The sequence below is a fragment of the Centrocercus urophasianus genome, unplaced genomic scaffold, assembly GCF_019232065.1.
Source record: "Centrocercus urophasianus isolate 14NV4802_14NV808 unplaced genomic scaffold, USGS_Curo_1.0 seq_5, whole genome shotgun sequence".
In the NCBI taxonomy this organism is placed as follows: Eukaryota; Metazoa; Chordata; class Aves; order Galliformes; family Phasianidae; genus Centrocercus; species Centrocercus urophasianus.
Window position 1 is genome coordinate 6,738,491 of NW_024885088.1, and position 25,397 is coordinate 6,763,887.

Genomic DNA, 25,397 nt, shown 5'->3' on the forward strand with positions numbered 1-25,397 from the left:
CTCATCGTGCTGGTCCTACTTCTGTTACATCCCACATACAGTCTAACTTCCCTCACCCTCACACAACAGTAACTGATGTCCCAAGCACCAGCTGTGACTCCCCACCTAGCACATTTCCTGCCGCGTTTTTGGAAATGCAATTTAACAATGTGAAAATTTAGCTTCCCTTCTTCTAGATTTGTGATTTGGGCTGACTTTGCCAGGGGGCAGAGGGATGGAAGTACATCACTGTGTGTTGCAGCGCTTAGTTCAGTTCTTTAGAAGTTACTCCTTTAGGTAATCAAACACATCCTTAGAATAAGGGTGAATACTCTTCCCACATTTTAAAAACAGTTCTGCTATGACATAGTCATTCTAGGTTTTACTAGGACTTCAAAGTAGTTGCTTACTAAGTGGAATCTAACCAAACTATCACAGTACTAAAGGACTACACCTCAGCTCAACTTTCATTTGTATATTGTCAAAGAATAGGACTGTACACTATGAGGGATGATCTGAAAGTAATGTCTCCTTTTTTTCTTTTATGTTGGCCCACAACATCAGAGGTGGATGTTGGTGTATGACAGTAGAGGCTGAACTTTCCCACCTTTACACGTTGTTGCCATGTGACAGATGGCAGCAGAAGGGCAGTCTGACAAAATGGTGTCCAAGATGGAAGTGGGTATGAAGAAAAGGAGTGTCACTGAATTCCTCCACACAGAAAAAAGCTGCATCTGTTGACATTCACTGATGTTTGCTGAGCATTTATGGAGACCAAACAGTGGATGTGAGCACAGTGTGGCTGTGGCTGGTGTGTTTCAGCAGTGGAGACAGTGGGTCACCTCTGCTGGCATAGATTTTACAAGCATGGCATGCAGGCTCTTGCTCATTGCTGGTGAGAATGCATAGCTAATTCTGGTGGCTATACTGAAAAACAGGGTTTTGTAGCTGATAATTTGCTCTATCAAATATCCTGATAGTGCTCTTTGCATTTGTTGTAGTTTCTATGGTAATAAATAGGAGGTATTACTTTTGGAGTGACCCATGCATCTTTCATACTTATCTGACATCTATACTGAAATGAAAACTACATCCAGTGGCTAGTTCACTAGGTCTGTTTAATTTTGTCATCTGTTTACATACGGAGACAATATGCACACAAAGAAGATGAAAAGTGACCAAAAACATTTTATTTGCAAAAATGGCAAAATGTGATTCAGTCAAAATGAAAGTGAGCGATCTTGAGAAGACATCCTACTTTCCCTTTTAGTATGTTACTGACTTGTTCTCAATTTAGTTGTAAAACAGTCTTTCCTACATAGTAAGATTCCTAGTTTTAATTATTTCCCCATCCTCTTGGTAACTTTCCAAATTTGAGTACTACATGTGGTTGGCAGGCTCCTGTTCAATATGCAAATAACTGGGAGGCTATTCATGTTATTGTAAAGCTTATCAGAAAGTGACAATTACTTTGGCCTCAGCAAGTTTCCCTCTCAACAGCTGGACTGCCTGAGTAAGGCATCTTTCTACAGATTTACTTACAAACTCATCAGTAAAATTCAACAGAAACTAACATATTTCTTTTGGACCAAGAAAACTGTGTAACTTCATAAAATAGGGCTTAGCCATCATTTGTGGGGTTGTACTTTGCTGACCAAGACAACACAAGTTTATTTAAAAACAGACCTAGAAAAGCAGTATGCAGGATTACCCTAATCTCTAGCTCAGTGTACTAAGAGGAACTACACTTGTCAACAAATTCTCATGCAAACACACTGTGGGCAACATGGAATACCTCAAGATAGCAGTTCAACCATTGGTCTTTCTTATTTTGGGAGAAGTGAAAATTAACGTATACAAGTAGGACAGAAAATACCAATGTTTCTTAAGCTGTTTCTCTTATACTGTAGCATTTGCTAAGCAAGTGTTCACATTAAGAAAAATTAATGGCCACATTCAATTAAAAGCCTATCTCATGGTGGCATAGCTTCTATGTGTACAGCTGTTAGCTGCAGCCAAATCACCAGAATTGTAGTTTAGCTTAATAACCTGTGACTTTCAGTTTCATTTCATCTGTATTTCTGAATAGGTCACTGAGCAAAATCTGCAAAAATAATTTGATACAACAGCTTCTGGATCCAAACTGCAGCTGCCGTTGTACAGATGAAACTTTTCCACATGAGAACTTAGAACATGAAATTCAGCTGATCAGTTCAGTCTTGAAACTAGTGCTGACATTAACAAACAGCACACTGAAAAGTAAGTCAACTCGTTCTTACATACACTGACACATTTAGATTTGTGATAGACAAGAGGATCAAGTGCAGTTGTACTCTGCGCTGAAAAGGATCTTCAGTTCTCCACAAAGCCTTCAGCGCTGCAGGACACCATAAGAAACTTGAGAACCATTAACAATATAAGTTTGCTTAAAAACTACCATACTGTTAATTTTTCTCTTGGAAATCTTATTCCCAAGAAAATGAGCTTACACTTACTTACGCTCAGAAGTTCTAATATTCAATTTCCTGTCCTACAGTTCTGGTTTTTCTCCTATAGCTATCCAAATATCTAAGCTTCATTTGGAAGAGTAAAAGGAAAATGTAAGTCAATTAATTTCAACAAATATAGCATTTGTTTTGCCAACTCTTCAATATAGAAATTCTCTGGATTAACGTGTCAAAGTAGAGTATTAAAAAAGAAGTGTGAAGACATCTGCAATGCAGAAAATAACATGAGGGATACAAACAACTCTGATCACTCTAAGATATAATGCATTTTTGTTGCGCTTTCTTATACTCTATTAGATACTCTGGGTAAATTTGATTTTTTTCAAAGACAACAAAAATTGAAGGACTTGCCACGTTGTCCACACAACTATCATAAAGCCGAAACCCACCACCCGACTTTGCTGGGGGGCGAACATAGTCTGCCCTGCCTTTAGCATAATCTCCAACCAAAACACGAGCCATGAACATGACAGTTGATTTTCCTGCAGACTGACAGTATCCATGAGAATAGGAAGCATCTTTAGCAAAGTAACTTCCTAGAAAATGACAAAGAACGCATGGTTAAAAGGGATGTCTAAAAAAATGACCAAAAAAGTGAAAATTGAGCATCTCCTCATTTTTCAGGAGGAATTTAACCCAACTTTCAGGTCTTCTTTACTCAGCCTACATAACATCATATAATAATTTATTTATTTTTACAAATGAAACAGCTACACCATAGAATTTCTATTTGGAATTTGTTATTGTAGGAATAATAATTATATATATAAAAAAAAAAAACACAGCAAAACACACAAAATAAAAACAATATAAGTATTTGTGTGCTATTAAGAGAGGGAGAGACAAGAAAATGTGACGACTTCCCACAACCGTACTGAGGGAATGCACACCTTCTAGTTCCCTGCCATGATTAAGTGCCCTTTCCCTGTCAAGTTAAAATCATGACCATGAGCCTTCAGAAGATCTCACCTGTGGCAACAAGAGATTTTTGAAATCCCTAAATTCATTCCCTCAACACCCTGGGAAAGGGCATAGTCTTGAACAAAGCACATTCTTGTCCTCTTCAGAGGGAAGAAAGATTCTAATGCCAATTCTTTTTTTTTTTTTTTTTTAAATTTTGAAACTTTAATTGCCCTAGTGTCAGGGGAGTGTAAGATCTGATACACAGAGTCATATCTCCTACATACCCTTCCCATAGAGATTTCCATTGCTCACACAAATTCTCCAGTCAAAGTTGTGACGGCAGATGTCTTCCAGGAGGCATCCCATGGTTCCATGGAATAGAAGGCTTTCCTTTACTTCCTCCCCTCCACTTTGTCTCTTCATCTGCTCCTTTTGCCTAACAGAGAAAAAGGCAGTAGCAGAATGAACCTCAGAAGGAAGAAAGGTGCAAATAAATAAATAAATAAATAAATACATGTGCAGGATATACATGTAAATACCAGCTGGATGAGATATTCACCCTACTTTCTCCTCTCTCAGTATGGGACACAGACTACCAGTATGATAAAAAATTACAAGACAAACAATCTACTGATACTACTGCCCATAAAATCTAGATAAAAATAGATGAAAGCCAGAATTAAGTAAGCACTGATACTACTACACACCTCAAAGCTTTTGCTCCTCTGAAGACTCCCACTAGTTATGCTCCAGTGTCTCCTGTCTGTTCCCACACACCCCCAGATTCTGCGCAGAGTGGAGGTCATACTGACCCCTAAGACTCTGTGCTTCAGTAAACCTAGATGTAGCTTGTTCTGCGTTCCCCTGGTAAACAGAAACTGCCATACACGAGGCCAGACATTCTACAAGAGGGAAGGGCTGTGCTGAAATGGGCATTCTGCACACACCTAACATTCCCTGTTATCATCTCTTCTGGTGTAACTCTCTGCCACCTGGAGTTCCTACCAGAGCTCCTCAGAAAAATCAGTTCAGCTGAGGAGACAGAAGGAGATAAACTGGCCTTTTTCTCACTACTGAAGAACTTCATAATTTAGAGCCAGCACCACACAGTGAGCTATGATCAGTAACAAAAGAGGAATCACAGTGGGAGACTCAACTATTATCTCCCATCACTGTAGCACAGCATCATGACTCTCCACAGCTTTTCAGAACCTTCTGAAGTAGATAGCATAGTGATATTCTTCAGGAAGTTATCAGCTAAAAAGTTTACAGCCAAGTAGAGGGGAAATAGATCAACTGACTGAAATTTGTTTACTGACAACTTTGCAGCTATGTTAAACTCTGGTTAGCACAAACATCTCATTGGAGGAGGGCAAAAAGTACACAGTGAAGTGCCTAAGTTCTGCTAGATGAAAAGTTTTATCAAATTATGAACTGATAACTTCCTGAATTGAGTCACTTTACAGGTCTAAATAAGAAGCTCTTGAATACTAAGTATCTGTGCTTTTGTTTTAAACTAGACCACTGTTCTATGCAACAGCTCAATCTGCTTGGACATTCATTTGAACATGGCCACTGTCCCTGTTGCCAGCTCTAATCTGCTGGTATGTATCTTAGCATAAGTACTAAGAGTTTGATATCACTGATGCACATGTCGAAAAACAGAAAGGAGTTCTGCAAGACAGAGATCATTAACATAAAGCATAAGGATTCATTCTCAGTGAATACTCAAGCAGATGTACTCAAGCTTTTGAATAAGCCTTAAGAAATCTGACTGGAACAAAGGGGCTCAAGTACATCCTTACCTTTGCCCACTTTTTTCCTCACACTGAATCATACAGAATCATTGGGGTTGGTAGGGCCCTCTGTAGGCCACCTGGTCCCACCCCTACCCAAACAAAGCCACCCAGAGCAGGTTCACAGACCCACATCCAGCTTCTGAAGATCCCCAAGGAGGAGACTCCACAACCTCTGGGCAACCAGAGCTCTGTCACCCGCACAGCACAGAAGTGCTTCCTGACGTTCAGAGGGAACCTCCCACGCTCCAGTTGGTGCCCATTGCCTCTTGGGACCAACAGGTTTTTTAACAAGTACTTTGTATACTGTAATGGATAAACAGTTACAACAGAATGCACCTGAAACAGGCAATTACTGTTCTGACAATACACTATTCGACTCCACTTTGGATATCCTCATCCCGCTGCGTCACTTCACATCTTTCTGTCTCCTTCACATTCTAAGGAGTCATGCAGAAGACAGCTCCCCCTGGAGCATGGACAATCTTAAACTGATAGGTCTTAGCCACTTCATTTCACTCTTGAAACTGCCTCTAGGAAGGAAATACTAGTCAAAGCACAGGTGGCAATCTCTTTCCCTCCCTAGGACGTAGATTTAGAACATCAGTTCTTGGAAACTCCTTGCCTTTAAGGATGACAAAACAAATACTAACCACTGAAACACTTTCCAGAGGGATGGATTCTGAATCCTGAGTACTTTAATGATGGTGTAGTTTGTCATAGTCTGCTCAAACTGCTTCTTTATTTCTTGGTATTCAGAGGAAATATTACTGATCTCCACTTCCTATAAAATATAAACCAAAGCAGAAGACATGAGGCTTCAGTTAGCTCATATTCCACACAGAAGCCTGTCTGCAGCAGATATACATTCAGAATGGCCCTCCAAATAGGCCTCCAAACTACGCTTTTGGAGGCCTATTTAATGCTTTAAATTGTTGCAAATAACGAGGACAAACAATTAATGTGTAAATCAGTGTGTCACTCCTGCTCTGCAAGAACCCCCCACCTCTCTTCAGAAAGGACACTGAAAATGAGGAGGTCAATTAAATATTTATCACCTCCAAGTAGGAGTTGACACTTGTAACCATAAATCCCAATGAAAGAGTAATCTCAGAAAGAAAACTTAGACTGATAATAAAATTGATTAAGAACAAAGATATTTGATAACATTATTACTTGTTACACACACAATTTCTGAGCATCATAACTCCTTAACTTTTCAAAAATAAAAGTTGAAAACGTTAAAATACGGGCTTAAAAATAATTCTAAAAAGAGCTACATTTCTAAGCATAAGAGAGTAATTAAGATTCTAATAAGAATGTTGCAGTAAATACACTCTTAAATTCATCTTAATTAATTTTCCAATTTTGTCCTTCATCTTCTAGAATTGGTACTCTAACAGTGTAGACTGAAAATGCCTAATGCTAGCAGACTAATGTCATGTGGTAACACTCCTCTTTATTGCTGCTTAACCAACTGAAAGTCACCTATGAGATGACATATTTTAAGATGGAATGCTGAGGTCATCCTAGGAGGTAACATGAGATCAATATTATCTTTCAGTCAAAAGATGCACATTTTAGAAGGCTGAGTTTGGAGAGAAGATAAAATAGGACTTAAATTTCACAGCTGCATATATATAAGGGAATGTTTCCCTAGACATCGTGTCCGGTTTGAGCATTAAGTACTTACTGAAGAAGAGGCTTTTCACAGGAAAGGATTGCAAGGAGTAAAGAATAAAGTCAGCCGCACAAGGAAGAATTACTTTTCTGAATTTATTAAAAAGTTTTTACAAGGTTGAATGACATGTTGTATATCTGTCCACACAAGAATATTTTGCAAATCCTGTTTACAATGCAACACAAAATAATTTGGACAAGATAGAATTTGCTATCTGCCTGCTTTTTAACAGAACAGTTCACCACCACCTGCAAGATGAAAATAATGTCAATATATTTTAGTACTACATCTGCTATGAATACGTAAGAATTGTTCATGCAGACCATGAAATGTGCTTTTGCTACGTAACATCTTTTGGTGAAAAACTGTAAACGTCCTGAGTAAAAGAGAGACAGCAACATGATACAAGGCCTATTGCTGTAAGACAGGTACTTCAATTATTTTACAATAGAATGGCCTATAAGCAACAAAGCCACTTCTATTTTGCACAGAATCTCCACGGAGATTGTTTTTATTTCCTCAAAGATGCTGATGAAGAGTAACACCACCTTGCTACTGCGAGTTAATGCTTCACAACAGCAGAAGTCTTAAGCTTCTTTCATCTCTAGACTTAAGGAGGAAAATTTAGAGAGGATAAGCATTTGCTAATCCACAGTCAATGGAGTGGAATTTCTTAAGCAGAAAAAGAATCACTGCTTAAGACACTAACAATTTATTATTAGCATATGACTGCACGAGTTCAGAACAAAAGGACATCAAACTTTGGTATTTCAGTAACTTAGGCTTTGGAAGCAAAACAGTTTCTAATAGTTACATTGACCCAAGTAGAACTAATGCTTAAAAAGTATACGGACAGACTTTTTATGATGCATCATCTCCCAACCTTGTTACAGCACAGCAATCTTCAGTTCTTGTCAGGATTCAGCAGCTGTATGAATACTAATCCTCTTGACACAAAAGCCTATTGCCTTCATCCCACATATTTCTCAGTTTTACATTAAAGATGCAATTTAAACTAAGAAGTTCCAAGATAATAACAATTTATTTTTTATGTTTTTTGCCAACTGCTAACTCCACTCTATCTGCAAAACAAAGACAGGAGACTCGTGCCAGTTTTCTAAATGGTGTTTGCTACTAATGTCTAATAAGCTTTTCATTTACACTACTTTCCATAGAACTATGATTCCACATGAATTACAGATTTAGACACTTCAACACTCAAAAAATAAGCAATGTTACCAAAGCAGAGCTGCTCTTTTTAAAGAAGGAAATTTCCTCCCTATCTCATAGGTCTTCCTTTTTATAATTGATCACTTTCAGTGCAGGGAAGCTAGCTGGGATTAAATGTCAGAGTCTGAAGAGAAGGGAATTCATCAAGTCGTAATCGTCAGATGTTACGATGGTCACCACACGCATGCAGAATCCCAGCCAGTCCCAATATTACCTACTGCAAAAAAACATGCTTAGGTTCCCAGATAGATAACTTAATCTAGCTCAGGTTTTTATTTTTAGTAACAAAGAGTACCGAGGGCCTTTTTTAGATAGAGTTAACTTTTCCTTTCATACGAAAGGCACTCAGTTTACAAGGTAAGAGACAGTTTTCTTAGGTTCCAACTCAGCAAGCAAAATGAGCTGTAGGAAGCAAGATGGCTTTTTTTCCCCACATATCCCCACCAGTACCACCAGTGGTACCATGGATCTGCATGTCACGTTCCAAAGCCTCTCACAATTCACCCCAAACATTTCAGAGTACACAAAGGAAGCACTAAGTACACACAATTCATAGACATATAAGGAACTGAGCTACCTATCTTCTGATTATTCTTTTGAAACATTCAAGCTTACATTACTTGGCTAAGCTACTAATAAGCAGTTAGCTGTCTCCTTCATTAACTGTGACAGAGCTCAAGATATCAGAGGTGCAAGTCTTCAAAAGGTCTGTCTGCCTGGTTCCCATGCAAACTCTTACTACTAAAATCAGCAGGTGCTAGACTCCTGAAATTTTCTGGAGTCTGGCAAAAGAAGGTTTGTTTTTTGTTTGTCTACTAATTGTGAAAATAACAACTATTTGAAGAAAGCTTACATATAAAGCAACTAATTGATTTTTTTCAGCAGAATTCTATTTAGACTAATTTGTTGTACCCACATTGCTAGAAAATAGTATTACATTGAGTAAGGCAAAATCCAACAGAAGAAGGTAGTCAGCATAAAATGAAACATCCAAAGCAAAACTCAGTAACATCAACCAGCCCAAGGAAGCAAAGAAACACAGTATTTTTGGTTCTCATGCCACTCCAATGCAACACTAGGAAAATCAAGTGCAAGAAGAAAGAATAACAATGAATCTCTTTGTCAATTGAAAGTAGCTAGAAAGAATCCTCAGTCTGGAAACACATTACTTTTGTCCTGCCTTTAGGCATCAGTATGCCTGTGCCAACGCAGCTTGATCAGCATCACACAGGATTGTTTTTAAGAGTCAACAAGTGAAAGCCCTCATGCTAAACCTCATGCACTGTTCCTTAATCAGAGTCAAAACCACTATATGAAAGAACAAATCTAACTGTGAAATGCATTTTTTTTAGCATGCTGTAGGATTTCTCTGTGTTTTTCTTCCTAAAGGACAACTTCTTAGTATCACTACGATGAGTAATATAGAACAACTAAACATTTTTGGTCTTGCTGCACCAAATAGGTCCATAGACTTTGGGCTGGCAGATTCCCTTAAGTTCCCAGTCAAAACTTTACCCAACAATAATCACAACAGTATTAATATTGGATTTTTTTCTGCCTACACAGAAGGAGTTTGATCTCAGCCCAGCTTCTGGTGAAGAAGTTTTACACGCTTCATAGAAGCCCCTTGCTTAACTGGTCCATCAAGTTACCAAGGAAAGTTATTAGTACAGTTTTGTCTTGAATTTGATGAGCTTTGTTTTTGCAAAAAACAAACAAACAAACAAGCAAACAAGCAAAAAAAACCAAAAACCCAACAACTCAAAACAGATGAAGTTCATGAGAATTTGTCACCTTCTTCTGGACCTTTTAGAAGAGCATTTAGATCCTGAGTACAATCACTCAAGATACCATTATTATTCGTTTTTAGAATTTACCCAGTTACAATTTTACCCAGTTACAATACAAATTTACCCAGTTACAATAGTCTCTTCTATTCCTCCTTTTAATCATGATTTCAATCAGAATTGGAAAAAAAAAAAAAAAAAAAAGGGAAAAACAAGGAAGATACCTTGTATCCAAAGTCAGGCAGTGCAGATTGATCCCAGTGAGGTGGACAGGCTTGATTTGAAATAGAATCATCCCTCTGACCTCTTGCAAATAGAAAAAAAAAAAGCAGGTGTTACTAATTCTAGTCCTGCTATGAATATTGAAATTGTCAGTTTCCCCTTTAGCCAACTAATACATTTTAAAATAAACAAAACAAACCATAAAGGCATTGGGAAACTGCTTCATCCTATATGCTAGGCTACGTATGCTGACATTCAATTGTCACAGTCCTCTTTCATTTCCTAATTCAAGATATGAATGTATCTCAGAAATCAGGTGATACACAAAGAAGACTGTTCACAATATAATCAAGTGGATATGTTTTCTCCTAGTACTAGGTGATTTTTTTGCAAATTTGTTACCAACACTTACTGCCATTTTGCCTTATAATTACTTTTAAAACACAAAAGAAGCAACTGAAGAGCATAATTTACCTTTCCTTTATCTTCTGCACTTCTTCATAAGACACAAACTTTGGTCGCCTGCAGACCTGTCTTTTTGTTTTGGAAGAGATGTTTAATTGGGTCATTTCTAGACAGAAAAAGAGAAACGGAAAGGAAAAAAATGTAGTAAGTCCAGCAGATGGGGTCATTAATTAACGACAATCATTAACAAAAACTGGCATATTTATTGTCCATTATATCTCCTGAAGAACAGTTGTACAAAACCTTTGTAAGCTTCTTACTCTTCTCTGAAACGCTGTTATTTACTCTGTGCCTACTTTGCTTGCTGCTCCCTTGTGTAATTTATGCTCTTCAAAAGTTGCTCCAGCAGTACAAAAAGACACCTTATTTTTAAGGGAATTACCTTACTTTAGATTTACCATGAATTCTTTGAAGACTTTCATCATTTAATTTCTGCTCCTATGTGAGTCTAGACAGCATCAATGAGTAAGCAGGAAAAGTACTTTTGCAAGGAATATCTTCATTTCCATCATTATCTCACTCCCACTTAGTAAATCTGGTAACACTAGTAAAGTAAGTCATAGATTTGAAAAGCTGAGATAGCTTGCAAGTCAATCTTTGCAAAGCAGTTCATCTGTAAATAAGAACCTTCGAAGTGTGTACCTTTAAAACTGAGTTGGTAATAATACAAGCCAACTTGGAATTGTATATTGGTTTCTGGATCTGCCAGATACAAATTCTCAAGTATGTCAGATGACGGCGAATTCCCAATATTCTGTTCTCCCTTCAGGGGGGAAAAAAAAAAAGAGAGAGAGAAAGAAGAGTAATTAGTAAACAGAGACAAAACTAGACCCCAGATAACTAGTATGGGTTAAGGGAAAGAGGGTCCAGTCAATAGTCTGGTCTAGTGTGATTACCAAACACAATACCAGACATGAAAATACATAATACTGGACATGCATGTATCCCATTTAAATTTTCATAACAAGCATAGTTACTTAATGTACAAGCCAATGTAAAATGTTCCATTTAAGCTGCCTGTTGAAATAAACTTTGCCAGAACCACTATAAACATAATCTTCATATCTTTAGATTAGATATTAGATATTAGATATATTAGGAGGAAGTTTTTCACTCAGAGGGTGGTGAAGCACTGGAACAGGTTGCCCAAGGAGGCTGTGGATGCCCCATCCCTGGAGGCATTCAAGGCCAGGCTGGATGTGGCTCTGGGAAGCCTGGTCTGGTGGTTGGTGACCCTGCACACAGCAGGGGGGTTGAAACTAGATGGTCTTTGAGGTCCTTTTTAACCCACGCTACTCTATGATTCCTCTGCCATTCCCACTTTCTCATTCCCTGAATCACTTTTGTGTTCTGCCAAGAAAACCATCTGTGCAGCTGCTAAGGAAGAAGAAGGGATGCCTTACTTATTTATTTTCCTGCATTTCTATGACTTGTACCCACTCCTGACGCTGTTAATATGGTTAATACAATCAAAGACATTTTTGTAAAGCAAGCAGCCATTATCTATAAGAGAGCTCCTCACATATCAGCTGTCTTCCCCGTACTCACTGGCCTTGAAGGTTTTGGGTGCCAAGCTCAGCTCTTTCCTCCCTTCTGGACTGGAAGGTCCTGGGCACCAGATGAACATTTCCCTCCCTACCAGCCTTGAAATTTCCAGGCACCCAGCCAAACAGGATGCACTGTCTCAAACAACAGCACAGGGAAGCATAACAGCACACAGGCACTGTTTATAAAACCTAGCAGCTACAGGTCTTGAGCTGCTGCTGGACAGCAAAACCCATGATTCTTCATTGGCCTGGGACACCTCTGCCACCGTATGCTTCCTCCAAGGACTCAGTGAACAACTTCTACTGCTTTACATGTATTCCAAGTTTATTGCATGCCAAATGTTAAGAGTTGACCTGATCTACAGAAGGTCAAGGTGATTAGAATAAACACTAAATAATTATCAGATATGCTGATTCTAAAATACTAGAGTATACTAATCAGAAGGTAATGCTTCCATGCCTTATTTGACGCTAAAATTAAAGCACAAGTATTTACTTAATCAACCTAGTTTGAGTCAAGGGAAGAGAAGAGGCTCCACACATTTCTTCAGGAGTGATTCAAAACACATGATGAAGAACACATGTACAGGATGTGGACTCACCTGTGTTCCATATTCAGTCCACTGGCCTTGGTCATTCTTCCAATACCAAATCCACTTTGTAGTCAGTAGAAATGTGGGGTTTACAACAGATGACGGTGTAGAGAGGCGCCGAACCAAAGACGAGGAGCAGGTCATCGTCTGGAAATTAATACTCATACCTGCTATACTGTAAGAACAAATTCAGAAGTTTATTATAGTTACCAGTATAGATTTTATCCTCTAATCCTCAGTTTAAATAGGTGCAGTTTTCTTCAGTATAATCTGACTGTATAAGCTCAATGAGGCCTGAAATAGGAATATTTTCCACAGTACATGTGACAGCTCAGAAAATTGTTTCCAATGTTCAGAAGCAAACTATGGCCCATGAGGGACTGACTATCTTCTCTAGCACAAGCCAGATGACTGACTTTACAGACATGCTACAGGCACAACACAGCAAAAGATATTTGTACAGTAAATAAATACACACAGCAATGTATCCCAGTAGAAAAATAAAAATTGGTAAGTACTTGACAGTTTGACAAAAACATCTGCAGCTTATCACTCTGTTCTTTTGTCTGTGGTAACAGAGGACACAATCACAGCTGTGAGCTCTGGATATCATCTTCATTCCTGGAGCTACATGGATTTCTATTTCTCACAGGCTTGAAAAATTAACTCTTCCTCCTCAGGCAGGAAGGCTTTGATAGCAACCTCATCTGGGAAATGTTACTTGTGATTTGCACTATACAGCAGCAAATCAAAATATCTGCTGCCTTAAGAGGCAAGAACCAAAATAACAATGTCAAGGCCAAGCTTGTGGTCCCCTATCAATCCAGCCGACTTACAACATGGCTTTCAGGAAGGAGTTAAAGGGAAAATGAATGACCCTAGCATACATCCCCTTTAAAAGAAAACAAAAAAGAAAAAAGAAAAAAAGAAAGAAAAAAAAGGCTGCTTGCACAAGGGGTCTTTCATAGAAGTTTTCTAGGCACATTCTAGATACTGGCTGTCTTAGGAAAGGAAAAACCATACGAAAGATTAGCTCCACACTGCTGTTAAGAGACCTAACCATTATTTAAAACAAGTTAAAATAGTCTAAGCCAAGAATTCCACCCTCCCCTTATAACCCTGCTGAGAGTTTTAAATGCAAGATACCGGCACGTTATTCTTCAGAAGATAAAACCAGGGTAATATTTCCATGCAGCTACCTTTACTTTTTAAAAAGAAAAAGCAACTCATTTTGTACATCCTCACACATTATGAGAAGCTCACAAATTAGAAATTACGGAATTCAGGGATCTCTAAGAGAAAATCAAGAATTTTCTATCAGAGGCTCAAACACAGCACTTTAAGGAAGCAGTCTGCCACCAGTATACCTGCTGTTTTTTGGGTCACAATAGGCCTTTTCAATTTCTTCCATCATGGATAGGTCATTCCAGGTGATCCCATTATATACTTGCCATCTGTATGGCAAATGGTAATGAACTGATTTGCATTGCTCTGTAACAAGATCAGACATAGTTAAGAGCCCTGCAACCACAGAAGAGCAAGACGAGAAAAAAGGAACACTTTTTTACACTCTTTGGTATGAGCAATAAGGACAGATCACTGTAACTAGAAATGCATTGGAACAATAGAGGTTTTGTGTTTCTCTGGTCCTATCTAGGAAAGCAGCATAAGCACTCGTACTGTCAAGCACATTTTAAAAAACAGTTCACAACCTTCTCTTTACCAAGACACTGCCTTGGCAGCTGGGAAAGCAGTGCCACAGACTGCAAGTTTGTGTTTATGCGTCACATTATCATATTTCTCAGCTGTAAAAAGTCAAGTCTAGGGTGCATAAACATTAGCATTCCAATACACTTGTTTCTCATTCCACTAGCTCCTTAGAGATGATGGGCTGGTTAACAAAATGGATCGTTAAAGGCCTGAACCTTTTCTTCAAGTCCACCTCAATTAATAAGGCAGCATAAAGGACTGCAATACTCTAAAAAACATCCTGCAAAAGAGACTCTACGATCATCCCTGAACAGGCAGCACTCTGCCCTACCTACCAGACTGCTAGGCACTACTGAAATTCACGAAATCATAGAATGGCCTGGGTTGAAAAAGACCTTAACGATCACCTAGTTTCAACCCCCCTGCTGTGTGCAGGGTCACCAGCCACCAGACCAGGCTGCCCTGAGCCACATCCAGCCTGGCCTTGAATGCCTCCAGGGATGGGGCATCCACAACCTCCTTGGGCAACCTGTTCCACCTCCACCACACTCTGAGTGAAAAACTTCCTCCTAATATCTAAACTAAATCTCCCATCTTAGTTTAACACAATTCCCCCTTGTCCTATCACTATCAACCCATGTAAATTGCTGCTCTGCTCCTCAGAAAATGGGAATGCAACAACTTCAGTTGCCTTGCATGCAAGATCTGCAGCAGTTACACATACCTTTACACAGAACAAGGAAGACTTCTAATTTTTCTTATCTATGGAATATTATCTATATATATTATATCTATATATTTCATCTGTGCTTTTAATGTATTTAGGTCTGCACATTTTAGTGCTTATCATCCCAGTAGGAGCACAAGCCTCCCATCCTTCCAGGCCTCCCTGTCAAGGCAGATGCTGTATACTCCACGTCTGAGCAGAGACCAAGCCTCTCATTCACAACTTTTGAGCCAAACATGGTATGGCCAAACACACTAACTCTCCAGGCTATTTGAGTTTAGCTATTTGGTGGTCACAGTAGAGTTGCTTTGAGCCTGGGTGCATAATTCATAGAATGCATGTCCAAAAGTTCATAACCTTGAAAGCCAAGTTTCATCCTAAAAAAGCAGAGAGAGCCTGAGACACGTGATACAAGACTGGGGTAGCTGCTGCACAGAACCAAAAAATTTCATCATTCTTTTCCCTTAATGTTTCTGATCACAGAACATACAGCAACTAATCACAGTTATGAAGTCATTGTAATTCACTCCTTCCTTCCTTTTTTCGATTTCTCTGTTGATAGGGATGGAACATATCCTTCCTTGAGAGCATTATGCTTAAGTTAACTTAAAAACTTGTAGACAAAACTATACTTGGTCTCTCTTGGCCAGATTTCATTTTTATGGTTCATAAAATACTCATAAAATATACCATTTATTTTTCAAGTACTGGCTCTCTTCCAAGCAATAGTGAAAAAAAGGTATTATAAAAGCCCTAGAGTGGGAAAGAGTATTTTACTCATCTGACTCAAAAAGGATCTTCTGAAGGAAGAACTGCATATTTATATCAAATGCACTACAGAAATGCTAAACACATCCAAATATCTGAGACCAAACAAGCAATTATCAAGCAACTTACTATTCACTTCCTAAGTGAAAAGTGACAAAGTGACCAGGTGGCCAGAAAGGGAGTAGAACTTCAGAAATTGACTGGACAAGTTGACCACAAGAAAAATCTAATGATACCTCTTCAAAACCAAGGAAACTTAAGTCACTTGAGGGTTAAGAGGTTGTTCTGGGACAGTCTCTGAGTACAAATGCTTAGATTTTCCACAGACCTTTTTTAGTGGCCACAGCCACAGACAGAGGATGGATGAAAACCACCTGGTATACCATTAGCTGGTATAACTACTGTGTTTTCTTAACATTCTGTAACATCACTTTTTAAAGTATTTAACGGACAAGGAATGTGGCCATTATCAGATGTACATAGAATACAACAGGAACAAAGGAGAGGAGAGAGGGTTTACGTGTATCCACCTGACTTCACTCTGATAATGTTTGCAGTTTTCACAGGATTTGTTAGTGACTTACAAAGCAAACAAATGAGAAGACACAATCACCACTGCCAGTCCTGAGATGCTGACACTCCACATGCCACCACTACTCTGAGCCATCGAGTAGGCAGCACCTCTGCAAATACTACACTCCAAAGATACTTCATATAAGGCTTACCGTTATGTTTGCAGTACTTCCAGACATAGAACAAGCATATCTCATCACACTTATCTTCTTTATTGTCCTTCAAAGAGCTTGCAGAGGGATCATCTTTTTTACCTACAACAAGAAACACATCAGTCCTTTCATCCTTCTGAAACTACAGCTCCAAAAGAAAGGTGTTGCATTTACCATTTCATCCCATGATTAACAAGAAGTTGACTGTAGTAGCCAAGTTAAACACTTCCAGGATATGACTATCTCAGTATTAAGAGTTAGGACTTTGAAGCCAACACTCTTCTGTCCAGAAGGGCAGGACATTTAAGCGGTCCTATTCACATGATAGAATGTGTATCAACACAACTGACAAAGCTATATCCATTCTCTGGGAACAGAAGGTAAGGAAAGGTTTTCACACACCTACAATAATATGTTGTTTCTAGGAAGGAAGCAATGAGTCCAGAACAGTATTAGAGATCAGTCTCAGACTGCTCCCCAGACTGAACACACACGTATTATGCTGCTCAGTGCTTGGACAGAAATATCAGTATTCCCTTGAAGGCTGATACTCTGATTTTCAGCATATAGGTAGGGTAAAGACATAAGCTCCTTTCCCATCATCAAAGGAACAGTAAGACTGTATATGAAATCAAATCCCAATTAGAACCACTGATTTAAAGATGGAGGGTCAAAAACCATACCTTCGACTTTACTTCTGGTGCCTGTTAGCAAGTGAAGTTTGCTCTGATGAGTTTTGTTGCTGCTGGGATCTGCATGAGAAGGCTGAATGAATAGCACTGTTGGACCAGAACATCACCTAGCCTGCAACACTCAATTTGTGCATTGACAATTATGTCCATCACACATCATTTTACAGGGCACTCCACTGCTGACAGATCAGCAGTAACAGTTACAAATCCCAGCTAGTCATATTATAAACAGCCACCCAGTAGCAATATTGCATGCAATAGGAACGCAGCTCTCCCTCCCACATGACTTAGCCAACACTCCATTCCTGAAGGCAGATCAACAGCAAGAGGAAAAAAAAAATGCATCTGTTGCAAGAGGGAAAAACAGGAAAGATGATTCCATGTGGAAGAAATTGGTACTTATTTAGTCACCTTCTGAAGTGGGCACATGCACTGTGGAGACCTCAGCTGTTTCAAAAGATGGCTTCTGTTTTTCTCTACTTTTATTTGTTAGGTTTTCCTCTGAAGTTTCCCTTGGTTTGTAGACAGGATGGTGGTGATAAGCTGTGAGTTAAGAAAAAAAAAAAAAAGGCTCCTACTTCTGTCAAACTCAAAATTCTACTTAAACTTACTTTTTCTTACAACTTACGTTTTTCCTTTTTGTGGAGCTCCGCATGTTTATGATCATATATATTCTGGATGTTTAAAGCCATCTTCTCATCAATGCCTCCATTTTTCAACAATCTCAGTGCATGGGAATCCAAAAAGTTATGGGACCTCTTGCATGGAAAAAATTTACATCCACCATGGAGAAAGTGTCGACAAATATGAAGCTTGCTGCAGTTGTATGGCTCGCTGCATCTATTAGCCTTGTTGTTGTAAAGTTGGCAGACCTAGAAGCAAGCAGGATAGATACAATACAAAACAGAAAAACGTATTAGAATCCATTTTTTAAATTTTCTGCCTCCACAGCAGAAAAACTGTGACTAAAACATATGCATTCTCTGTGACTACAGTAATCTGACCACATTTCTTGCAAAGAACAGCAGGCATGAGAGTGAATTCATGCACAGTTTCACCCAAGAAGAAAAAGAGAAGAGCCAATCCAACAAGCACTAATTTTTGGTACTCCTGAGCAAGACAGTTACATAAGAGCTTACCAGTTTAGTTACTCCTTTTAAAAACAAATAAATAAAGAACAAAGAACAAGCTTTGTCATGCAAATATGTATATAGGGTCAAATGTGGTGGTATTCCACTGAGCTAAAATTGTCTTTTCGAAAAGATTGCACTTCTAAAAAAGGATAAGAAGTACACTCTGAGATTAGAGATTTATATATTTAAGCTTAGCTGTGGCACAAAATATTACTGGGGTCCTACAGTGCATATTGGGTGTAGGTGTGGAATTGCTGGCAGCAAGGGGGGCCACAAGAGAGACCTCTCTGGGAAGAAGCCAGGGGCTGCTCACTGCCAGATACAGATGGTTTCAATGGACCCACCATGGGACACAGCTGAAGCCAAGCTAGTGACAATGCTAGGAAAATGTATTTAACGAATGGCAGAATGCAACACTGCAACACAGTGAGAAAGAATCCCTGAGACACTTGCATCAAGAGAAGAAGGAGCCACAGCAGGCCAGAGCAGAGATTCCCCTGTATCCTGAAGAGATCACACTGGATCAGGGGAAAGCGTGAAGAGGCAGGAATGGCAGAGAAGGAATGTTAAGGTCTGATCCCACAACCCTCATCCCCATGCACTGCTTGGGACAGAGGTTCAAAGAGATAGGGAGACTGGAAATGGAGGAGTTGGGTTTGGGCAAAAGGGTAGGGAGCATGTTGTTGTTTTAGCTTTGTCTTCATCAGCACCAAGTAGCAACACATTAGATAATACTCCCCACGGTAAGTTTGACATGCCCATGACAGTAACTGGTAGGAGATCTCTCTGTATTTATCTTGATCTATGAGCTTTTAAGCTTTCTCATGTTATTTTCCTCATTTTCTTGAGCAGAACAAGAGAGTGGCTGGCAGGTCACCTGGACTAGGCCAATACACTACACAATATTAAAAATGTTTGTATGCTGTTACTGGCTATGCTATTCTTATGTCCAGGTTTGTGACAGACAAATACTAATTGATCTTGCTTAACACATTTAATTTTAGGCCTCTGCCCTGGCTACAGCTGTCTTCCCCAGTAAAAGCACACAACTGACAGTGCAGAAATGACACAGAAGTGGGGAAAGAGACCCTTCAACTCCCATATTGTTTCATTCTGGTAATGAAATCCTATACTGATGTGTATCTGTAAAATGTTTTAAAGTTCCATTTTATTGTTGTAAGGTCTAATAAAGATAAAATTGCATAGGATGTTCACAGAATCACAGCATGGCTGAAGTTGAAAGGATCTCTGGGTCCACCTGACCCAATCTCTGCTCAAGCAGAGCTACCCAGAGGAGGGCCCGCACACTCATGTGCAGACGACTTTCAAAGATCACCAAGGAGGAGACTCCACAGCACAGAAATGCTTTCTAGTGTTCAGAGAAAGCCTCTTGTGCTCCAGTTTGCGTCCACTGCCTCTGATCCTGGCAAAGGACACCCCTGAAAAGAGCTCATTTCCGATCTACATGCACCTTCCCTTCAGGTGTTTGTAAGCAATGAGATCTCCCTGGGTCTACTCTTCTCCAGGCTGATCAGGTCCAGCTCTCTCAGCCTCTGCTCATAGGAGAGATGCTTAAATCCATTCACCAGTTTCATGATTCTTTGCTGAACTTCTTCCAGTACCTCCTTCTCTCTCTTATACAGGCAAAACAAATTCTGAACCTGTTTTTAGCTTACGTATTCATCACTGCAGAGGACCACAGTGGAAGACACTGTAAAGAGAAGACAGTGACTTCACACAAACCTATGCAACATTTACCTGAGGGGATTGGCTGTAGAGGCTCGTGTGACATAGTTAAGCAACAGCCATTCGGCAGGAGTGCAAGCCATGACTGTGGACTGCCTTTAACAGTACAACCTGTACATACAGTTTCTAAGAGCACACTCCACGGAGACGGAAAACAGCACAATGCTTGTTCAGTGAACCTTGGCGTATCATGGCAATCAGGGGAAGTCCCTGATGACTGGAAAAAAAGGCAATGTCACAAATATTTTAAGAAGGGTAGAATGAACAACCCAGGAAACTACTGACCTGTCAGCCTCACCTCTGTTCTGTGATCTTCCCCTGCACAGAGATCCTCCTGAAAGCCATGCTAAGGCACATGGAAGACAGGGAGGTGACACAAGACAAGCAGAATGATTTCACCAAGAGAAAGTCCTGCCTGGCCAGCATAGTGGCCTAGTATTTTAGAAAAACACAGATGTAAAGAATAGCAAGAGTGTTGAACCTCACTGTGGATGGGGATTCTGCACAGCATACCACAGCACCTCTAAAGAGGTTTGTCTGATGCTGTACTTTAGTGGGTTCCCACAGCACCAGAAGGGAGACACAAGATTTGTCTTTCTTATAACCATCACAATAAACTCCAAAACCAGAAGAAAGTATTGCCCTAACTACATTGGGAATACATTATTTAGCTGCAGCAGGAAAGCAAACTACCCCCTGCATTTGCCAGAAAAAGAAGAGGCTGAGAGAGGGTGATGGAAAATACAAGAAAATCCCGATTCTGGACTACATTCTAATTCAGACCACAGAAAAAAAACATATTCCTTTTACCTGGGGATTTTTGTTTGTCAGCATGCACAGACCCAGTTAGCATTTCTAAACACAAACAGCAAAGCAGGCTTCTGCACCTTCACCTCAACTCTTGGGTTTATAAATGGCCTGCAACGGGCTACAACAGCCTGCACTGTTTCCCTCCATAACAGAAGTTACAGTGCTCTATTGGAAGGGCCAATTAATGATGTTCACAAGCAATGAGATCTGAACAGATTGTTTTTGAGTAGTAATAGCTGTCATTGACTATTTGCTCATTTATTACTACCTGGGAGTAACTAAACAAGAGACACGTAAGTTTTAGATGCAGCTGAGATAGATAAAGATTATTATGCCTCCTTGTTTGTCACCACTATGCTCCTAAAATGTGCCAGCAAAACATACTTTAAAATACTACAAAAAATGCTCTATTCACTTGAAGTCCATTGCTGTCAAAGCAGAAAGAAAGAAAATAATAGAACTGTTAGGATAACATCTGTGGAGACCATAAATTCCAAAAGACTAGAGCAAAGGCAGTGCTCTGCTCGTTTGTTAACCAGGAACAGCTGTAGGCAGAATAAGATACAATTGGCTTTTGAAATAGAACCTCGATTGCACTGCCAAGAAGGAGACTGGATTGTTCAGCCAAACTTAACAAAATCAATTAATTGCATAAAAAACAAATAAAGCTCTGTAGGAAATTTATGTACAAAAGCCTTAGTGCACTTCGGAGAGGGCGGATTTTACACAGAACTGACTGCTGTCGGTTGGTCATTTTCTCATGATTTTTTTCTCATGCCTGTGAGCATCAAAATATGTAGGTTGGACACCGAAAGGGGCACTCACTTCCCAGACTCTACTATCTCTAGGCTAAGAGCCAACAATTTTTTTTTTTGTTGGCTATTTTTTGTAAGGCCTTTTATACCTTCTAAGCATGTATGATGATTGTGAACTTTGACCTCCATCTTCCTTACGTGACCATCTGTAAATCTCTGGTGAATTTGCTTACATTTTTTGTTTGCTTGCTTTGAGTAAGTCTCTGGCTGTGCTTCTGCACTAACAGAAATAAGAATAACACACAGAACAGGATGGAACTTTATTGTCAACTTCCTACTCTTTTCTGCTGACAAGTAATACATGACATGTCCTTACCTAAGTGTAGGTCTTCTGGTATTTAAGCAGACAAAATGTTCCTTGATATTTAATATTATTATTTCTGTCATGGTTTTGTTGGTCATGGTCATGTTTGTGGTTTTTTTGTGTGTTTTTGTTGTTTTTGTTTTTTTAACATTTATGGTTATCAGTACATGGCACTTTTACAAGTCTTACACTATATTATTTCTTCTGATGGTTTCACACAGCCATTCCCATTCATAGTTAATTCAAGCCAATCTGTATATTTCTGATTAACTTAAGATCTTGAAATTAATATCAGTTCTCTGTCTTCTTTCTTGCCCTTTCCCATTCCATATAAACAAAAGCTTAAGTTATCAGTACAACTCACATCAGGAAGAAGGAAAGGGTCATTTTGGAGAAGCAGGATTCGCAGCTCACTCTCACTTAGGCGAGATAACTCATGAGTCTTCAGAACTTTTTTGTTCTCGGCACTGGTGATGTCATGAGAGTACTTACAATCTCTGCAAGAAAATGGACAGAAACAACAGATGTTTCAAGTCAAGTTGATTTAAAGAGCCTCAGGTAGTGTGCAACTTCAGAAAAAACATGGACAGAAAGGCACTTTGGCAAAAGTCTCTGTGAACAAGTAGATAGTCTCTGTCACTTCATAATAAGCTAGATTATGAAACAAGCAGTATAAGCACTGTGAAATACAGTTGTGTTATTATACTAATTTTAAACATAAATGTAGATAGACCATTTATCAGACAGCACGAACTCAAAACCGCTTCTGTATGTAGCAGACCAAGTCACACAGTCTGACTAGCTGGAGAGAATACTGATTTTAGAGGATATACATCAGCTAATGGTTGAAGTAGCAACAGCCTTGATTTTACGCATGCAAGAGATTTTTGTCCTAGGGGTGGTATGTCAAGAATGTTGCAATTTTGAGAGCCTCAAATAAAGAGATAATGAAGCTAAACACAAGTGGGAAGTTAAAAAAAAATTTAAAGAAGTTAATGAACTCCAAGTTTTGGATGAAGATGATTAAACAGCACTAGTAAAAATGTTGGTGCCAATTAGTAACCCAGGACAAACCTGTTAAGAGAATAAAATTACAAAGTGGGGGAGATTATAATTTCTTTGCATCTCTTTGAAAATATATTTCAATGTCACTGATAGGAAAAGAAACATGGTTTATATTTATAAAATTGTGGTAAAATAGTTTCCTGACTTCTCGCTCTTCAAAAGCATGATTCAATATTCAGTATAGCATTACTATTAGGTATACTCAATAAAAGAGCCTGCTACTCTATCAGGCTTGCATTTCTGCTTTGTTTATCCTGTTAGCCCCTAGTTAACTAGTGAAACTTCTGATAACATTTTACTTCATGCTGTGTTTGATCCATCTGCAACAGACTTTTATGCAGACATTTCACCACCACTCCCATGTGTCAGTGCATTTCTTTGTAAGAAAATAAATAAAAATACAAGGTTTGAGGGGCAGAAATAAACTATTTTTGGTCTGGAGAAGTGGTTTCCTAAGGATACTGGATTCTGCAGCCACTTGATTAATGGCTATGAAAGTAGTGGAACTGCAGATTACCGCAGGTGAGAACCAATCAGTTTTCCCTCACAGTTAGCGTCATGTTCCACCAACAGTCACATGGTGATCTGTCACCTGAACACATATTTCTAAGTCAAAGGTTGAAATGAAATAGTCTACAAATATTAGTGATGAATAATCAACTGTGTTAAGTAATACATTTATTAAAAAAAGAAAGCTACTGTAGGACAGATGCAAGTTAAAAACAAGTTTAATTTGAATAAAACTCCTGATATCTCTGAACAGGAAGACTCCAGTACAGACAAATTTCTCTCCAACAAAAGAGGATGCAAGATCTAGAAGCAAGTCTTGACTCTTTCCTATCAATTAAAAACTATTCTGTTTCGATCCATGTGGTCCACTCTTTCTGTCCCCTCATTTTAACCGATCTCCCTTCTTTCCAGGTCCTTGCCCTGAAAGGCATTTTCTTCTGTTCATCTGTTATTAATACACAAAAGCAATGTTACATGCACAGCACTACTGAGAGGGCAGAACAGATCATTGTTGCAGCATTACAAAGGAAATCGTTGCACTTTTTAGTTCACACAGTGGTAAACCAACATATATTCAAATGTATCCTACTTAACCCTATCTTACTGAGTCAGCAAAGCAACAGAATTTTATCATAGAATCATAGAATGGCCTGGGTTGAAAAAGATCATAATGATCATCTAGTTTCAGCCCCCTGCCAGGCCAGGGTTGGCAACCACTGGACCAGGCTGCCCATAGCCACATCCAGCCTGGAATCTGCTATTCTGCTTGTACCATTTGCAGACACAAAAGGTCCTTTCCCCCCAGCTTCTTCAGATCTGAGTGCTGAGGAATTATTTGGTGGAGCAGAATAAGAAGAGGCCTGGCACAGCACCAGGCAGCAGAATGAGTGAGATGCAGCTCACAGGGGTGTGGTAGGAAAGTCTGTAGGAGATCGCTGCTGCTGTGGATTCTTGTCAAATGCTTTTGATTTTCATTTTCGCATTTGTGCGTTTTTGGGTTCCCCCCACCCCCCTTACTTTAATTTCTTTTTGCAATAGGAGCCACCTTCAGCTAGCCTCGAAAATAAAGAGACTGTTCCCAGAAAGGCGGTGCGGCCAATCCTTCCTTCAGTGAGGCAGAACACAGAGAGCGATGCCAATAGGAAGTAGGTACTGGCTGCTACAGACACGGCTGTGAGCAAAGCGGTGAGTTTCCGTGAATATCAAGTGCTCCTAACTATCGAGATTAACAACAGATGGCACGCAAACACTTGGCTTTTTCCTTCGGAAAGAAACATTTCTGAGTTATTTCAGCGATAGAGGGGAGAAGCCCGCGGGAGGGATCCCTGCCGCCACCTCACCTGTCGCGCCGGCCGCACCTGCCCATGAGGTGCAGCTTGCAGAGGTGCAGGCGGTCGCAGCCCTCGCACTGCTTGCGCGGACAGACCCGCACAGCCGTCAGGGCCAGCACCTCCGGCTCTTTCCCGGAGCCCGTCAGCAGCAGGAAACGCTCGGGACCCGCCGCTTGCAGCGTCTCTCGCAGCTGCTGCTCCGAGAGGCCGACGTGCTGTCGGAGTTCTGCGAGCCCCAGCCGCCCGCCCTTGACGCACAGGGTCTCGGTGAGGTAGCTGCACACCACCGGGTCGCTCATGGCCGCCTCTCTGCTTCAGCCTGCCTCGGCGTGGCAGGACGGGACGGAACGC

The 25,397-nt window shown here is 39.8% G+C and overlaps 1 protein-coding gene across 4 annotated transcripts; it reads right to left on the reverse strand.

Moving 5' to 3' along the window:
* Positions 1 to 1,147: 1,147 nt before the first annotated feature.
* On the reverse strand, positions 1,148 to 25,397 carry LOC122169121 (zinc finger CCCH-type antiviral protein 1-like). 4 transcript variants are annotated; one of them, XM_042834970.1, is made up of 14 exons: positions 25,056 to 25,397; positions 22,505 to 22,637; positions 17,961 to 18,204; positions 17,744 to 17,875; positions 17,324 to 17,392; positions 16,641 to 16,742; positions 14,078 to 14,201; positions 12,720 to 12,885; positions 11,213 to 11,333; positions 10,580 to 10,676; positions 10,108 to 10,189; positions 5,839 to 5,969; positions 3,674 to 3,825; positions 1,148 to 3,022 (listed from the first exon to the last, which is right to left on the reverse strand). In XM_042834970.1, exons 1-14 carry the CDS (start codon positions 25,343 to 25,345, stop codon positions 2,739 to 2,741), a joined length of 2,127 nt encoding a protein of 708 aa, XP_042690904.1. In that variant the 5' UTR covers positions 25,346 to 25,397; the 3' UTR covers positions 1,148 to 2,738. The 4 variants fall into 4 exon arrangements, with proteins under 4 accessions (XP_042690904.1, XP_042690905.1, XP_042690906.1 ...); XM_042834971.1 differs by lacking the exon at positions 5,839 to 5,969 and having other exon boundaries at positions 2,934 to 3,022; positions 25,056 to 25,396; XM_042834972.1 differs by lacking the exons at positions 1,148 to 3,022; positions 3,674 to 3,825; positions 5,839 to 5,969 and adding an exon at positions 6,948 to 8,310 and having other exon boundaries at positions 25,056 to 25,396.

What these genes read in the sequence shown, in the direction of transcription:
- LOC122169121 (XM_042834970.1), bottom strand. Translation starts at nt 25,345, where the DNA reads ATGAGCGACCCGGTGGTGTGCAGCTACCTCACCGAGACCCTGTGCGTC. An exon ending in ACCCTTTCCTTCTTCCTGAT is followed by an intron (nt 18,205 to 22,504) that starts GTGAGTTGTACT and finishes GCTTGCTTCTAG; the next exon opens with GTCTGCCAACTTTACAACAA. An exon ending in GGACTGAATATGGAACACAG is followed by an intron (nt 11,334 to 12,719) that starts GTGAGTCCACAT and finishes TCCCCCCTGAAG; the next exon opens with GGAGAACAGAATATTGGGAA.